This window comes from Urocampus carinirostris, chromosome 18 (genome assembly GCF_059441175.1).
Source record: "Urocampus carinirostris isolate Australia breed hairy pipefish chromosome 18, RoL_Ucar_1.0, whole genome shotgun sequence".
Taxonomy (NCBI): domain Eukaryota; kingdom Metazoa; phylum Chordata; class Actinopteri; order Syngnathiformes; family Syngnathidae; genus Urocampus; species Urocampus carinirostris.
Window position 1 is genome coordinate 14,738,871 of NC_142366.1, and position 15,009 is coordinate 14,753,879.

A 15,009-nucleotide genomic window follows, 5' to 3' on the forward strand; every position below is an offset into this window, starting at 1 on the left:
AAACAACAACAAAAAAACAAGACCAAGACCAACACCAAGACCAAGAACAAGTACAAGAACAAAAGCAAAAACAAGAACAAAACCAACTTCAATGCAAGACTATATCGGTAGACAATTCACCTTTTTAAAATTATTGCCGCGTTTCTTGGTTTCAAAAAAGAAGCCATGCAAGAGATCTGCGCTAAGTTATCTAGTGGCTAGCAAACGCTAACTCAAGGAATCTTACCTCCTCCAGGGAATGGTAGACCTCGTAGTCGTAGGGGTCATCGGAACGCCGCTTACGAGATGAACGGCGTCTCGTCTGCTTTTCGATTTCCTGCTGCAGATTCCAGATAAAAACGCTGCGGCGGGGGAGAGGATGAGATTGACGTCACGTAATAAAAGATATTTACGAAAAAAATTCTTAAAACTGCTCTATTTAGATTACGACTTTGCCCATGTTTTTATTCCGAACCTTAAATATTTTTACATTATATGTATGTACATCCTTTATAATAATAATAATAATATAATAATTTCCTTGTATTGTCATTCTGTGTAACAATGTACACAGAACGAAATGTCGATTGCACCTGACCCGTTGTAGCGAGCCGATGCAGCCGCAGCCAAGAGAGGGCGCCGCCGACCACTTTTTAAGTCTTAGGAATGACTCGGCCGGGGCGCGAACCACCGACCTCCCAGTCTCAAAGCGGGCGCCTTACCATCTAGGCTACTGAGCTGGTATTTATTTGACCTTCTTGCTATTTGCTTTACAGTATATATTTGTGTCTTATTTATTGCATGTAGGCCATCAGGGTGAGAGGAAGTCATTTCATATGTGATGTATGCTGTACATATCGTGTATTTGTCAATAAAGTTAAAATAAAATAAAAAACTCTTAAATAAATACGATTTTAGTTAGATAGCATGTAAAAAACTTAAAAGCCTAGCTAGATATTATGCTAAATAGCTCAAATGTGGAAAGATAGCTATAGCTACAAAGCTAAAAAGCTAGCCAGATAGCTAGCTGCACATGTTTTTCTCATTCGCTTTATAAAACCCAGAAATTGGAACTTAGCTTGTTGTATTTCCTGTATCGACATTTCGTTCTGTGTACATTGTTACAAAGAATGACAATACAAAGGAAATTATTATTATTATTATTATTATTAAAACAAACCAATAAAAATATGATTTAATACATTTGTTTAATACATGAACAGATTCTTATTGTATTCCCTGAATTAATTGCCTAAATTTATTGGAATTTATTTAATTGTATTTATAACTTTTTTTTTTACCCCCAAGGCCAACTCGGCGGGTATGGTGCCCGCCCCGAGACTGGGAGGTTGTGGTTCAAGCCTCGGCCGAGTCATACCTAAGACTTAAACATTGGTACCCGTTGCCTCCCTGCTTGGCGTTCAGCATTAGGGGTTGGAATTGGGGGGTTTGGTCACCTAATGACTCCCAACACCACAGTTGGGTTGAGCGAGGGGGCTGGGAATCCCCTCCTCTGAATCAATCTCCCCCCCCCCCAAAAAAGAGTCAGAAATGACTCTAGCCACCTCCCACTAGGCCCTAGTGACTAGGGGGATATGGCTGTGGTATGGCTGTCTCCATATCTGGCTTGTGACAATATATATATATATATATATATATATATATATATATATATATATATATATATATTTATTTATGAACTTACAATTTATCATGTTATTACTGTGTTATTACCAGGTCAAATATTTTAAAATATGTCTAAATAGACCCAGTCAATACAAAAAGCACTGGTGAGTTTTTTTTCAGAACAGGTCCGCGGGCACCTCAGCTGTCCTTAGGGGGCGCCTTAGTGCTTGTGGGCACCATGTTGGAGACCCCAAAACAACCTGAAAAGCTGTTTGGAACCCAAAAAAGCTAATTTTTAGGGAGCCGAGCTGAAAAACCCGGTTCTCCAAAAATAGTCTGAATTCCCATTTATACAACTACACACAGGTCAATGACATCACCGAAGTGTTTTGTATTTGCTTAGAAAATATCAAATTCTTTGACGTACGACTTATTTTTAAAGTGACGGAAATAGTTACTTTTGCTTGTACTTAGTTACTTTTACAGTTACTAATTTAGTTATGTTTTGAGAGAAGTTGTGAGTAAAACATGAAGTCTATTGTAAAGCACTTTGGAGGTCCTCAGTTTCTGGTAAAGCGCTATTTAAACACAGGCCTATCATGATTACCGATGTGATGCACCTGTGCCCGCTTTGGCGCCAACTGCCTCGGACTCGGATTGGCTAACTGTCCCTATTTAAACCCACTCCTTTCTGTCACCTGTTGTCAGTCCGTCTGCGAACCTCAGTTAACACTAGGCAAGCCTTTTCCGACCCTGACTCCCACCTGTTTTTTGCTCCCGTCTGTCCGCCGGCTTTGACTTGTTTTTGATCCCGACCACGTCTACTCTCCCGTCCCGGCTTTTGACCTGTTTTTGTCCCCTACCACGTGTACTCTCATTTCCTGGCTTTCGACTCGCTTCCGACCCGACCACGTTTTTGCTCTCCTGTCCCGGCTACTGACCCGTTTTCCGTTCGCTTGCCACGGAAGTTCCACTTCCGCGTTCAGAGCGACCTGCTTCCCTCGTCCAGCAATCACCGGATAGTGGGCGCAACCCTTTCTCTTTATTCTAATAAAACTTGTGAGAAACACAATGCAAGTGGGTCCTGTCTCCGTTCTGGTCCTGACACAGGCCGTTTACCATTTTTGGTTTAAGTCTTCGTACTGTGACACAAAATCTAGATTTTAAATACATATGGTCACCTATATTTGATATTTTCCTGCTTTAAGGTTGCGTGCAGTCGACGGGTGTCTCTGCGTTTTATGTGCACGTCCACCGTCGCATTTTGACTGATCAGGGAAATGCTGTTGGGCTGCCAAAGGTCCACCTTGAAAGCACAAAAAAGAAAATAAAATCTAATTTCAACTTCATTTTCTTGAATAAACGGTAAGACAAAGTGGACCTTCATGCTTTGTAGTACGTTCCTGAGCGTGCAAACTTCCTCCTGGTTACTGGGGTTTATCCGGAAGACTTGATCGCTGCAAGATAACAAGTGTTATGTTACAACAGTGGTTCTCAGATGGTGGAGCAGGGCCCCTGGGGGAGGACGCGAGGCTTCGTCAAAGTGGGCGCGGGCGTGTTTGACTTTAGGGAACTTTTTATTTTTTTATTTCTTAAACTTTCACAGAATCAACTGCAGTTGCACCTCCACTGCACAAGGGAGCAGTGTTTTTTACATTCCCATATGTTTTCCCACCTATGGGAAATATATAGAACTGTCAACTCTGTGCAGACGGAAATTGCACCTGGTGAGTAAAGCACAGAGTATGAGCATTGAGTATGCAGTCCAAACACAAAATAGGGAGGACCCTCTGGTGACTCCATGAAAACAAATAATTGTCATGATTACTGATTAGGGGGACCTGGTCGCTGATTGGCACCCTGACTCTTTTTAAACCCCCGGCTTCCAAGATGAAGCTGTCAGACCGTCCTGCGAACTTACGCTTTTGCTAGACAAGCTCTGTACTTTCCGACAATCTCCTGCCCTGTTTTCTCCTGCTTGATACCTGTTGCCGACCTGTTTCTGGACCCGTTTCCGCCCTTGCTGCCCCGTCCCGGCTATCGACCAAATTTCCTGCCGCCCATGACTATCCTCGCTCAACACGTAAGTGTCACTACCACATTCCTGCCATCAGCTACCCGTGTCCGACGATCATTGGATCGTGGAAGCAAGAACTGCTCTCTTTCTCAATAAAACTGAGTAAAACGAACGCTATTGGGTCCTGTCTCCATATCTGGCTTGTGACAATAATGAGCACGGATGCGGGGAAAGGCAGGGAGTGATGGGGTAAAGAGATAAACAAAAGTCTCCCCCCGAAAAATAAAAATAGGCAAAAGTACATGAACTCCCATGGTTGGTTTGTTGTATCCCTTAATCACACAGGTCGTAGGGGCACCATTTCCTGTGGTGTGTCTTGGGCAAGTGCAACCTAGTGGCGATCATCCCTCTTCAGGCAAACATATGTTTCCACCTGATTTCGAATCGGGTACCTTGTGCCCATTAGGTTACCGTGCCAACCCCTGCACTACGGACATACCAGCATTAAACTTTAGAATATATACAATATAATATAAATGTGTATTTCTTACCTAGTAGTTATCGTCAGTGTTGTAACTAAAGTCAAGTTTTGTATAGCCCATAACCACAAAAAAGTCTTCAAGGAATGTTGAGGAGTGTGATTGAGCCTCTATTTTTTCTTCTTCTTAGCATTAGTTTGCCAAAGCAAAGGCCCGCGACCCACTCTTGGGTCCCAACCAACCAGTTGAGAAACTATGCTCTAGATGTGCCTTTTTAAAAAAAAAAATACCCGTTCGGTTAAGAAAAAACCATTCCGTAACATTGCCGTTACCGTTACTGACAGTCAAAAGCGATGCCTTACCTACGTCTCTGTATGTGTTTACGTACATATTTCTTTTATATATATATATCTTCTTTACAAAACGCCAAATGCTCTTCGTAAAATCAGCATTCCCGGAAAAGGCCAAGAAAAACAAAACGGCCTGCTGGTTTTGACGAGTCTTACCAACATTTAGATCGGTCATAAATTCACTCAATGGCGTCTTTGATGAAGGCACCTGGTCCCATTTCCTTCTCCGGATGCTATATAAGTAGGTCTACTGTATATTGGTGTCTACTGGAGCAGTTTCAAGTCAGAGGAGTCCGCTCGACAAAGATTCAGTTTTGAATTGACGATAATCAAGGTATTGCTGCGTCTTTTCTAAAAATGGCTCAGAGGTAATCCTAATTAAATGTCTAGTGAGTGTACGCCTTTTGGCGCCCTGGCTTCCTGTAGGATGTTGTAAAATCCTTCAATAAGTGTGAAAAGCCAGTTTAATAACATTTATATAGTTCTGGCACCCTTTTGTCGATCAAAGAAGTGTGATTTTCGAGAGGCTAATTTTGGCCACCTACGTGTGAGACCCGAAATGTAATCATGGTTCACAGATCCCTTAACTGCCATTGTGGTTGGGGCACCACTGAGGACAAAATTCTGGACAGCTTTCTCCACTGTTGACGGTTCCCTGCCTGTTTTTGGGTCGTTGCAAAGTTGGCAAATGTTCGTTCCTTCATGTTGTCAACCCAGTTCTTTTTCGGTCCTCCTCTCCTCCTGCCCTTTTGGATTGTGCCCTGGAGAATTATCTTGGGCAGTCCTGATGATCTTGTGACGTGACCATACTACTGCAGTTTCCGTCTTCACAGAGTTGACAGTTCTATATATTTCCCATATGTGGGAAGACATATGGAAAAAAATGTCATCACACAACACAGATGTGCAATTGTTAGTGGACCTAAGCTGTCCACAGCAACAACCTCCCAGAACAAGAACCAATAACCATCGCAATGGCAGACGTCCAAGAAAGAGTGTCAGAAATGAAGAACTGGACAGCACCAAGCCCTAATATGATTAATGCGTACTGGCTGAAGAAGCTTACTGTACTCTATGAACACCTAGCATCACAGATGAACAAGCTGCTGAAGGATGGGATGCACCCAGAGCAGCTAACCCAGGACAGGAGGGTCTTAATCATAAAAGACACTCAGAAAGGACCCATCCGACCCTACTACTGAATAATTACCTGTCTAAGCAAGACATGGAAGACCCTAACAGGTATAATTCCGGCAAAAATAATGAGCATGTGGCCCAAAACATGAGCAAGGCACAGAAAGGATTTGGCAAAAACACCAGCTACTGGTCGATAGGACAGTTGCCTGAGACTGCAAGAAGAGACAGAACAACCTATGCACTCCCTGGGTTGACTACAAGAATCCCATTACTCAATGCCGTACACATGGATACTGGAATGTCAGATCAATAGGACCCTAAGAGTCTTCATCCCGAACTCAATAGAAAACATTAGGTGCGGCATATACCAAGGAGATACACTATCAACACTGCTGTTCTGCAAAGGCCTGAAAGGGGTTCAGGCAGGTCATCTCAAAGAGCGGCCACAGGTACCAATTCTATAACGGGACAACAATCAGCCACCTCATTAACATGGATGAAATCAAGCTGTACACCAGGAGTGAGATAGATTTACTGATCCACACCTCCAGAATTTACACCAATGACATAGGGAAGTCATTCGGATTCGACAGGTTTGGCATAATGGTTGCAAAGAGAGGCAATATGATTAGGACTGAGGAGACAGACCTACCAGATGGCAATATATATTGTTTTGATCCATGAATGGACCTTTTCTCCAATTCAGAACCATAAATCATGGCCAGGATATCTAAAACCACAGTCACACTTAGTAGACCTCGACCCATCCGAATGGATAGGAACACAGTAGTGAAATCAAAGATCAAACTCAGGCAATTGTTGGTTACTTCCATCTTCTTGTACACTTGTGAGACATGGACTCTCACAGCAAAACTAGAAATGAAAATCCAGGTCATGGAGATTCGATGCTACAGGAAACTTCTAGGCATCAGCAACATAGCTTATGTGACGGATGAAACAGTGCCAACACCCTCAGGGGACTCATTGGACCCAATGAAGAACTGTTGTGAAGTGTGCGTGGAAGAAAACTGCAGTGGTTTGGTCACGTCACAAAATCTCCAGGACTGACCAAGATGATTCTCCAGGGCATAGTCTGAGGGGGCAGAAGAAGAACTGGGCCGACAACATCAAGGAATGGACTGGTGCCAACTTAGTCAGAACCCCAAAACGGGCCAAGAACTGTCATCGGTAGAGAAAGCTGATGAGAGTTGCGTCCTCAGTGGTGCCCCGACGACCCAGGCGGTTTAGGGATCTGTGAAGACATTTTCTCTTATTTTGTTTATTTCTATTTTTAGTCAATGAATCCAAAATATAGTGACTCTTTGTTCGCCTTAAATGAAAAAAATGTGTCGACACATCTGATTGCAATTGCGCCTCATCCCTCACGGCCACACATGAATGGGAAAGGAGGTGTTCTGCGCATGCGCGTACGTGCCCGAACCCGTGTTTGCTTTTTACTCACCCTGCGTAGCGGTTATTGTAAAGCGACTGTGCGCCCATCAGAACAAAACAATTGCAAAACAGCAAAAAAAGACCAAATTCACACCGGGAGTCCATTGAAAAATATAGAAATTTAAATCAATAAAAGAAGAAAATAAAAAGCGGAGTCTTCTTCCACGCGGACCACTTGGAATACCTTTTCTGGTGACACCTGATGCCAAATGTGTAAAAGAGGAAGAATGGGAGGTGGGGGGAAAAGGGGGAGAAAAGGGGGGAGAAAGAGGGCAGGATTTAAAAGTTCTTTCGGAACAGCAGCCCACTTTTTAACAAGGCTCCAAAGAGAGAGAGAAGGGTGGCGGGGGGGACGGTTCGAGGATCAAGGTCACGTGGTCCGTATCGGGCGCCTTCCACTGCGCATGCCCACGCACTGCGAGACTTTTTTATATTATTTGTTATTTATTATTTATATTTATCTATATTCACTTCACTTTTTTATATTATTTATTTATGTTTACCCATTTTCCCTCTCCTTTTTTGTCTTCGTTCCCTTCTTTTTTTTAATTTTCCTTTTCTTTTTTCTGTTTCGTTGCAAAATGTACGTTTATCTGCACTGATTGGGTTTAGAATTAACAATCAATCTATTTTGTGTCAGAATAAGTTGCACAGTAACACACTTTGAATTTCAGTGACAGTTCAAATGAATGACAAGAAGGTTCATTAAATAAGCAAAGAAAACACAATTCCAATGTTTTCCAGTTCAGGGGATCCCAAAAGCATGGGTGGAGAAGCACCTTTTCCGTTACTGGCTTCATCTAGAATTAAAACTGAGAAGTGCAACAGAGTTGAGCTCAAGCGCCATATTCAACTATATTTTCAGAATTTGCTGCAGGCCAATAAAAACTGACCCGCGGGCCAACTGCGGCCCGTGGGCCGTAGCTTGGATACCCCTGCATTAGAGAGTGCTCTTCTTGAGTCATTACTAACTTACACAATTTTATATATAGATATATATATATATATATATTAGTGTGCGTGTGCGGCACAGTTCTAAGGTCTTGGGAACCTCCTGTGTGGGTTCAAATCCAGCTACCGGTCTTACTGTGCGGAGTTTGTATGTTCTCCCCGTGCTTGCGTGGGTTGCCTCCGGGCACTCCGGTTTCCTCCCACATTCCACAAACATGCATTTCAGGTGAATTGGCCGGTCCAAATTGTCCCTGGGTGTGACTGAGCGAGTGAGTTGTCTGTCCCCGTGTGCCCTGCGATTGGCTGGCAACTAGTCCAGGGTGTCCCCTGCCCACTGCCCGATGATTGCTGGGATGGGCTCCAGCACCCCCGCAACCCTACTGAGGATAAGCGGTGCAGCTAATGAGATGAGATATATATATAGTATATGTTATCCACGGCAGCGCAAACAGAAGAGAATAAATCTGTTCCTCTTGTTTGGTTTTTCAGGCTCTGTAGGTCAAGTAGTTCTTCAGTAATATTCATTTCGTTGTCCACTCCTCTCAAAAAAATGAGTAACCGAGCAGTGTCAGAGGTGTCAGTGCTTTTGTCGCAAGCTAGTGAAAAAAAGTCAAACTCTTTTCCTCTGACTCCCAATTGTCTTTTGATGTCCGATGACACCTCCTCAATCCTGCGCGCCACAGTGTTACGTGCCAAGCAGACTTTGGCAAACTCTTGCTGCTTCTCAGGACAGATATTCTTTACCATTGTCATCACACATTATTTGATAAATTCACCCTCGGTAAAAGGTTTGCAATGCTTTGAGATCAGCCCTGCTACCTCGTAACTAGCCTTTGTAGCATTCTCGTTTGACTCCCGAGCTTTTGTAAAATATTGCTGCTGTGAGATTAAGCTAGCTTCAAGATGTTTCAGTTGCTCGCTGCGTTCATTACCTGTGATCTTGTCATATGCGTCAGCATGTTTTGTTTGGTAATGTCGCTTCACATTGAACTCTTTAAAAACAGCCACTGTCTCTTTACAAATGAGGCGGACACAGTTGTTACGTATTTCAGAGAAGAAATAGTCCAATTTTCACCCATCCTTTAACCGTCGGCCCTCGCAGTCAACTTTCCTCCTTTTATTTATTGCCGCCATTTTAGAAAATTTTGGGGCCGCACATACTATTTTGCTGTTTCTATTTGAGCCTCTAGATGGCAGCACTTAGAACATGCAGGTAACAGCGCTGCTGCTCAATGTATTACCGGCCAGGCGTTATTGGTTTTATGACGGAGGCTGTGGGCCGGATGAAAATGGACCACGGGCAGCATTTGGCCCCCGGGCCGGACTTTGGACATGACTGATATACACAATTATTATTATCATTTTTAATTAGTGTGTAACGAGCTTTCTAATTGGCAGAAAAATCGACGGGTTCAATGTTTTTATCTTATCCTCCAATGTTTTTGAACTAAATAAGCCCCAAAAAATCTGCAAAGTCAGGCGCTAGCTGTTCTTTTTGTGCCGAATTTACTACGCTAGCACTTTTTCCACATGCTTGCCTCCCATGTCAACAAGAGCGCCACCTGTTTTACGCACAATTACTATATATATGCAAAGCATAACCAAAAGAAAAACAAAAGCTCACATTTTCCTTCCGTTATAGCAGCATGGGAATGTTAACATTTAGTGAGCCAAATCATATTTGGAAAGGTAGTTTTCTTGTTGTTTCACTGGAAAAGTATACGTTTTGAATTTAATTTAATAGTTTATATTCCATATATTTTAATCATTTAAAAATTGATTTATTATTTTGTTATGCTTTATTTTGATTAATTTTTCCAAACAATTATTACAATTCTAATCACATTTTGGCATGCTGAAAAAAAAATCTATTTAAAATCACATCTTGAATAAATCTTTTATTTCAAACATGACAAAAGCAAAAACAAAACAACAAATAAAAAAAAATGAATACACAAACTGTCAGAACCAGAACAGGAGGAGGACCCAGATGCATAACGTTTACTCACAAGTTTATTGAGAAATAGAGGAAAACAAACGCCAGCAATCCGGTGCTCACTGGACGAGGGAAGCAACCCGCTCTTGGGATCAAACGGGCAAAACGTGTCGATAGCCGGAGCAGGGAATCAGAGCGTGGTCGGTGGTCAAAAACGGGTCGTAGATGGAGCGGGAGATCAGAGCGTGGTCAAAAGGACAAAACGGGTCGATACCGGTTACAAAAGTGGAATCAGGAAAAGTGGTATATGGATGAAAACGAAGCCGACGGGAGCCAGAGTCAAAGTGCTTGACTTGCATATGCAGAGGTTCGCTGACGGACTGACAAGGTATGACCGGCGTACTGGGTATAACTAGGAGGGGAATCGATTAGGCAACAAGCAGCAGCTGGCGCCAAACGAGCGAGCACAGGTGAGGGCAATGAGTAATCATGACACAAACAATGTTATTGTACATGTTCGAAAGGAAGTAGGAAGAAGCATATGCTGATCAAATCCTACCTCTTAAACTTCATTACTAATTGTGTCCCACAGTTAGCTCTTCTGAGTATTTACATACAACAAACACCTCTCGAATATACATACAGTCTCTTTATTATCATCATCATCACCATCATCAGTACTTCCAGGATTTTTTTTTACCATTATCATTATCATCATTGCTATCCCCATACATTTTCAGCATATTGTATAATTAGAGTATATATTATGATAACATAGTTCCCTTGGGTGCCCATGGTGAAACTGACTTCTATGTGGTGTGTGTTGTCCGGAATACAAGTATCTTTGGACCTGCTGCCTCAGGTGGTCTGCCCCCAGGCAGCAGGACCCCCTTTCTTGAGTGTCCTATTCCATGCATTAAAAAGATAAGGTTCAGGAGCTTGAGCCAGATGCCTCCATCATCAAGCTCCCACTTGTCTACCCAAACTCTGAGATGTGAAGCATATGATTTTTTTTTTCCTTTTAAGATGTATATCTACAGTATGTATCCCTATTTATTTAGTTTTTGTTTGTTTTTCACCATCCTCACCATCATACATATTCAACTCATAGGGTGTTGTTTATAAATATAGGTCCAGATTGTGATGCATTTGCATTATATATATATATATATATATATATATATATATATATATATATATATATATATATATATATATATATTGCTGTAATTGTAGTACTTGTAGTCCATTTCTCAATGTATCTATTTATTCATCATTGTACTTTTTATCTATTTCTCTATTTCTCTATTTATTTATTTATCCACACATCGATTTATCTGTTCATCTATTTATCTATTTATTTATTCATCCATTTATCTTTTTATCCACTTCATCCCTAAATTCTTCCATTCATTTGTTTATCTATCTATTAATCAATGTATCTATTCATTTATTTATTTTATCTTATTGTCTCTTTATCAGTGTATCTATTTATTTATTTATGTATTTATTAATCAATTTATCCATGTAACTATTTATCCATTTATGTATTAATTAATTAATTTAGTAATTTATTTATCAAATCTAGTGATTTATTATTTTTATTTCCTTGTGACAATATGCGACTTATCGAAAAAAGTGTAATATGGAAAATTTATTTTTTTATTTATAAAAAAATACTATAAAACCCTAAACAGAATATAATTTTCATGTCATATTTTGTTATTTTTTAATCTTTTTAAAAATATATTTTTCTACATTTTAATTTGCTTTTATGTTATTAGTCCTATTATGTATTTATTAGTTAGTTTTCCCTCGAACTCCCAATGAGCCCCAAAAATATTTATAAAGGTAGTTCTGTTGTTGTTTCACATTTTTTTTTTCCCCAAAAATATTTTAATAGATAGATAGATAGATAGATAGATACTTTATTCATCCCCGAAGGGAAATTCACTTTTCCAGCAGCATCCCTAAGCTGAGAACAATCGAAAATAACTGAGAACAATCGAAAAATAACACGGGAGCTGCTGGAGTGGCTGCCATTCGTGACGGCGCCGGAGAAACGATTCAATTTGAATCATGTACAAACAAACAAACAATTGAATCATGTACAAGAAACGATTCAATCTGAATCATGTACAAACAAACAAACAATTGAATCATGTACAACAAACAAACAAAATATTTATGTTTCAATAAGTGGAGTGTTAATAAAATGGGGGGAAAATAATTTCTGATACTGATATAACCAGGTAAAACTAATTTTAAGTTACCTGTCCAAATGAATGTTGTGCCATCTCACCTTTCCCACTCTCTCTGCTCGCTCCTGAAACTTTATCAAATAGTCCAAAATTTTACCTCATCTTCTCCGCTCACCTCGTCGTCCTCTTCTCCTTCCACTTCGCACTACAGAGACTTTTTAGCATCTGAATGCATGTTAAGAACGTATAAAAGACTGGAGAAGACTGGATATACTGGATTTTTTCCAATAATTTATTTTATCATTTAATTGTTGACTTTTTATTCTGGAACGATTTATTTTAAAGATTTTTTCAGATTGTTATTACAATTCTTATCAAATCGATCATTGTTTTCCGAAATTATTATTAAGTACTGCTCTCTAGTGGTGAGACATGCACATCACAGCAACCTGCGGTTGCAAAACTAACCGTTAGGAGGTAATGTTTGTCAAGTGTTGCGCCAATCAAATTTTCTCATTATTTAAATGGTCCTTTGTATATTAATTTATCTTTCTTTGATTAATTTTTGTTCGTGTAATTAATGGGGGGCAAAAATAAGATTTAGTGAGTTCTTTCTTAAACCGGAAGTCATTTGATTTGATTAAGTAATTAAGTTTGTATCTTAAATATTTTAATGCATGATAATCAAAACTGTGGTTATGCCTTAAATACTGTAAGAATATCATTCTTTTATTTGTTGAACATAGAAAATAAAATAGTATTTACTTAAGGCTTTTCTGAACCTGATGTCTGTTTATTTGATCCTGTAAATATGATTTTAGCTTAAACATCTGTATACGTAATGATTAAAACTGGGGTTGAAGCTTGATTATTGTCAGGATATCACCATTCATATTCGTGTTTTTAATTAAGGCTTTCCTCGACCGGAAGCCAGGTGTTTTGATCATGTAAATATGGTTTTACCTTGAATATTTGGATGCATAATTATCAAAACGATGGTTATGGCTTAAATATTGAACAAATTTTACGTATGAAATTTTTAAGAAATAAAAATAGGATTTAGTTAAAGCTTTCCTAAACACGGAGTTAGGTGATTTGATAAAGTAAATACGGGTTTGTCTTAAAGAGTGTAAGGCCTGATTATTAAATTGTTTATAGCTAAAATACTTTTTGAATATTATTACCTTTTATGTAATTTATAGAAGATAAAAATGAAATCGTTTAGTTCCAGTTTAGATAAACGATAAAGTCGCGTGATTTAACATGGTTTTACCTTAAATATCATACGCGTAAATATTAAAATGGTGGTTAACGTTTGAATACGGTAGGAATAAAACTAATTTGTTGTCTTGCTAAGAGAGAAAAAAAGAATGTTTCATTTTTCAAACCGAAAGTCAGGTATTTAATTATGTAACTACAGGTATACCCTAAATATTTTTGGACAAATTATTCAAACGATTGTTAGAACGTAAACATTATAGGAATGCAACAATTTTAAGCGTAATTAGAAAATAAAACTACAAATGTTTAGTTTCTGCTTTGTTAAAACGGAGGTCAAGTGATTTGATTGTGAAAATACAGTTTTACCTCAAATAGGGTTTAACATTAAATTTTAGACACACTCATTATAACAGTGGTCTTAGTTTAAATTATGTATAAACATCAGAATTTGTATTCATAAATTTATAAAAAGAAAATTTACAATTTCTTTAGAAGTTTTCTCAAACCGGAAGTCAGGTGATTTGATCATGGAAATACGTTATTAACCTGATCATTCTATCGCAACAGCTACAAAAAAGTGAGTAACAATATAATATAACTACTAATATTATCCTCAAATCACGCCTGAGTACAAGATAACATTTGTCCCTTTTAAACACGGGTGTTTCTTTTCTTTGTTTTGAAATCTTTACCGGATCTTAGCGTGTCATTCGACAATGACTTGAAGAGACTGATCAAAACCTGCGTGCGAGTTACTTGAGGCCACTTCCAATCGGCTTGCATCCTTCCTGCAACTTTCATTCGTTGTTTTATTTATATTTTAACAAAACTACAAAGTTAGGAAACGGAAAAAACAATAATGACTAAGGAAAATTGATTTTTAAATTATTTTAAAAAATTTGTTTAATTATTATTTTACCCCCCAAAAATGACTGAGGAACCGAGAACCGAGCCAAGAACCGAGAACGGAAAAGACTCGGAAAAGCAGCTTCGTTTGAGAGTTTGCGTCCTTAACGAGCTTCTAAAAACCGAACGGGATTATGTTTCCACGCTGGACTTCCTTTCGGTGAGTTTCGAAAAAAAATAAAAATAAATTAGAATGTTTGAGGAGCTATCACGGTGCACTCTGCAGGTGTTTATAAAGTCAACGTCAGTCTGGGTCGCAATGCACGATAAAAGTAACGAAATAAGAGTGTAGTTTTTGTACTCGGAGAATAAACAACTCGCACCGGTATATGGGAACACTGCTGAGACGCACAGTCTTCTAAAATTGGCTAAAAGTGTGTGTCCAGCAACCGTTTGTTGTCAAGATTTTTGACAAAACGGAACGAAAGAAAAATAATTCTAAATACAAATATAATTAAATGAATGAAATCCCATTTTTCATGTTTTCACGATTTTATGAAAACACGTATATGTATATCACTGAGAAATACTGAGTGGTCAAGCTTAGGGATGGATACTATTCTAATTATAGCTTTTCTTAGACGATGTTTCTGGATTTTTTCCACCAGGCTGTTTCCTTACAAACATTAACAAAAATGTTTTCATTCCTGGAACGGGGGTTAGCTCAAGTTTTCTTTATTTTCCTCATGCTGAGGTTTTGAGTTTTTCCTTGCCCACATGTCGGTCTTAGATCAGGGGATGCTGTAACAATAGT

At 39.2% G+C, this 15,009-nt stretch overlaps 2 protein-coding genes across 4 annotated transcripts in view; one reads left to right on the forward strand and one right to left on the reverse strand.

The window, feature by feature from the left end:
- Positions 1-7,327, reverse strand: part of cpa6 (carboxypeptidase A6) — a 28,123-nt gene extending 20,796 nt beyond the window's left edge. The window contains exons 1-4 of one of the 2 annotated variants that reach the window (XM_088322396.1): positions 7,225-7,327; positions 2,987-3,062; positions 2,787-2,911; positions 227-341 (exon numbers count right to left, since the gene is read on the reverse strand). In XM_088322396.1, the coding sequence (XP_088178522.1) occupies positions 227-341; positions 2,787-2,911; positions 2,987-2,992 (246 nt within the window). In that variant the 5' untranslated portion in view covers positions 2,993-3,062; positions 7,225-7,327. Of the gene's footprint in view, positions 1-226; positions 342-2,786; positions 2,912-2,986; positions 3,063-7,050 lie in introns of both variants that reach the window. The other variant, XM_088322395.1, reaches the window with a different exon arrangement.
- Positions 7,328-14,098: 6,771 nt separating this feature from the next.
- The window catches only part of prex2 (phosphatidylinositol-3,4,5-trisphosphate-dependent Rac exchange factor 2), a 73,120-nt gene continuing 72,209 nt past the window's right edge, over positions 14,099-15,009 (forward strand). For both annotated transcript variants that reach the window (XM_088321922.1, XM_088321923.1), the window contains exon 1: positions 14,099-14,415. In XM_088321922.1, the coding sequence (XP_088178048.1) occupies positions 14,278-14,415 (138 nt within the window). In that variant the 5' untranslated portion in view covers positions 14,099-14,277. The remainder of the gene's footprint in view (positions 14,416-15,009) is intronic.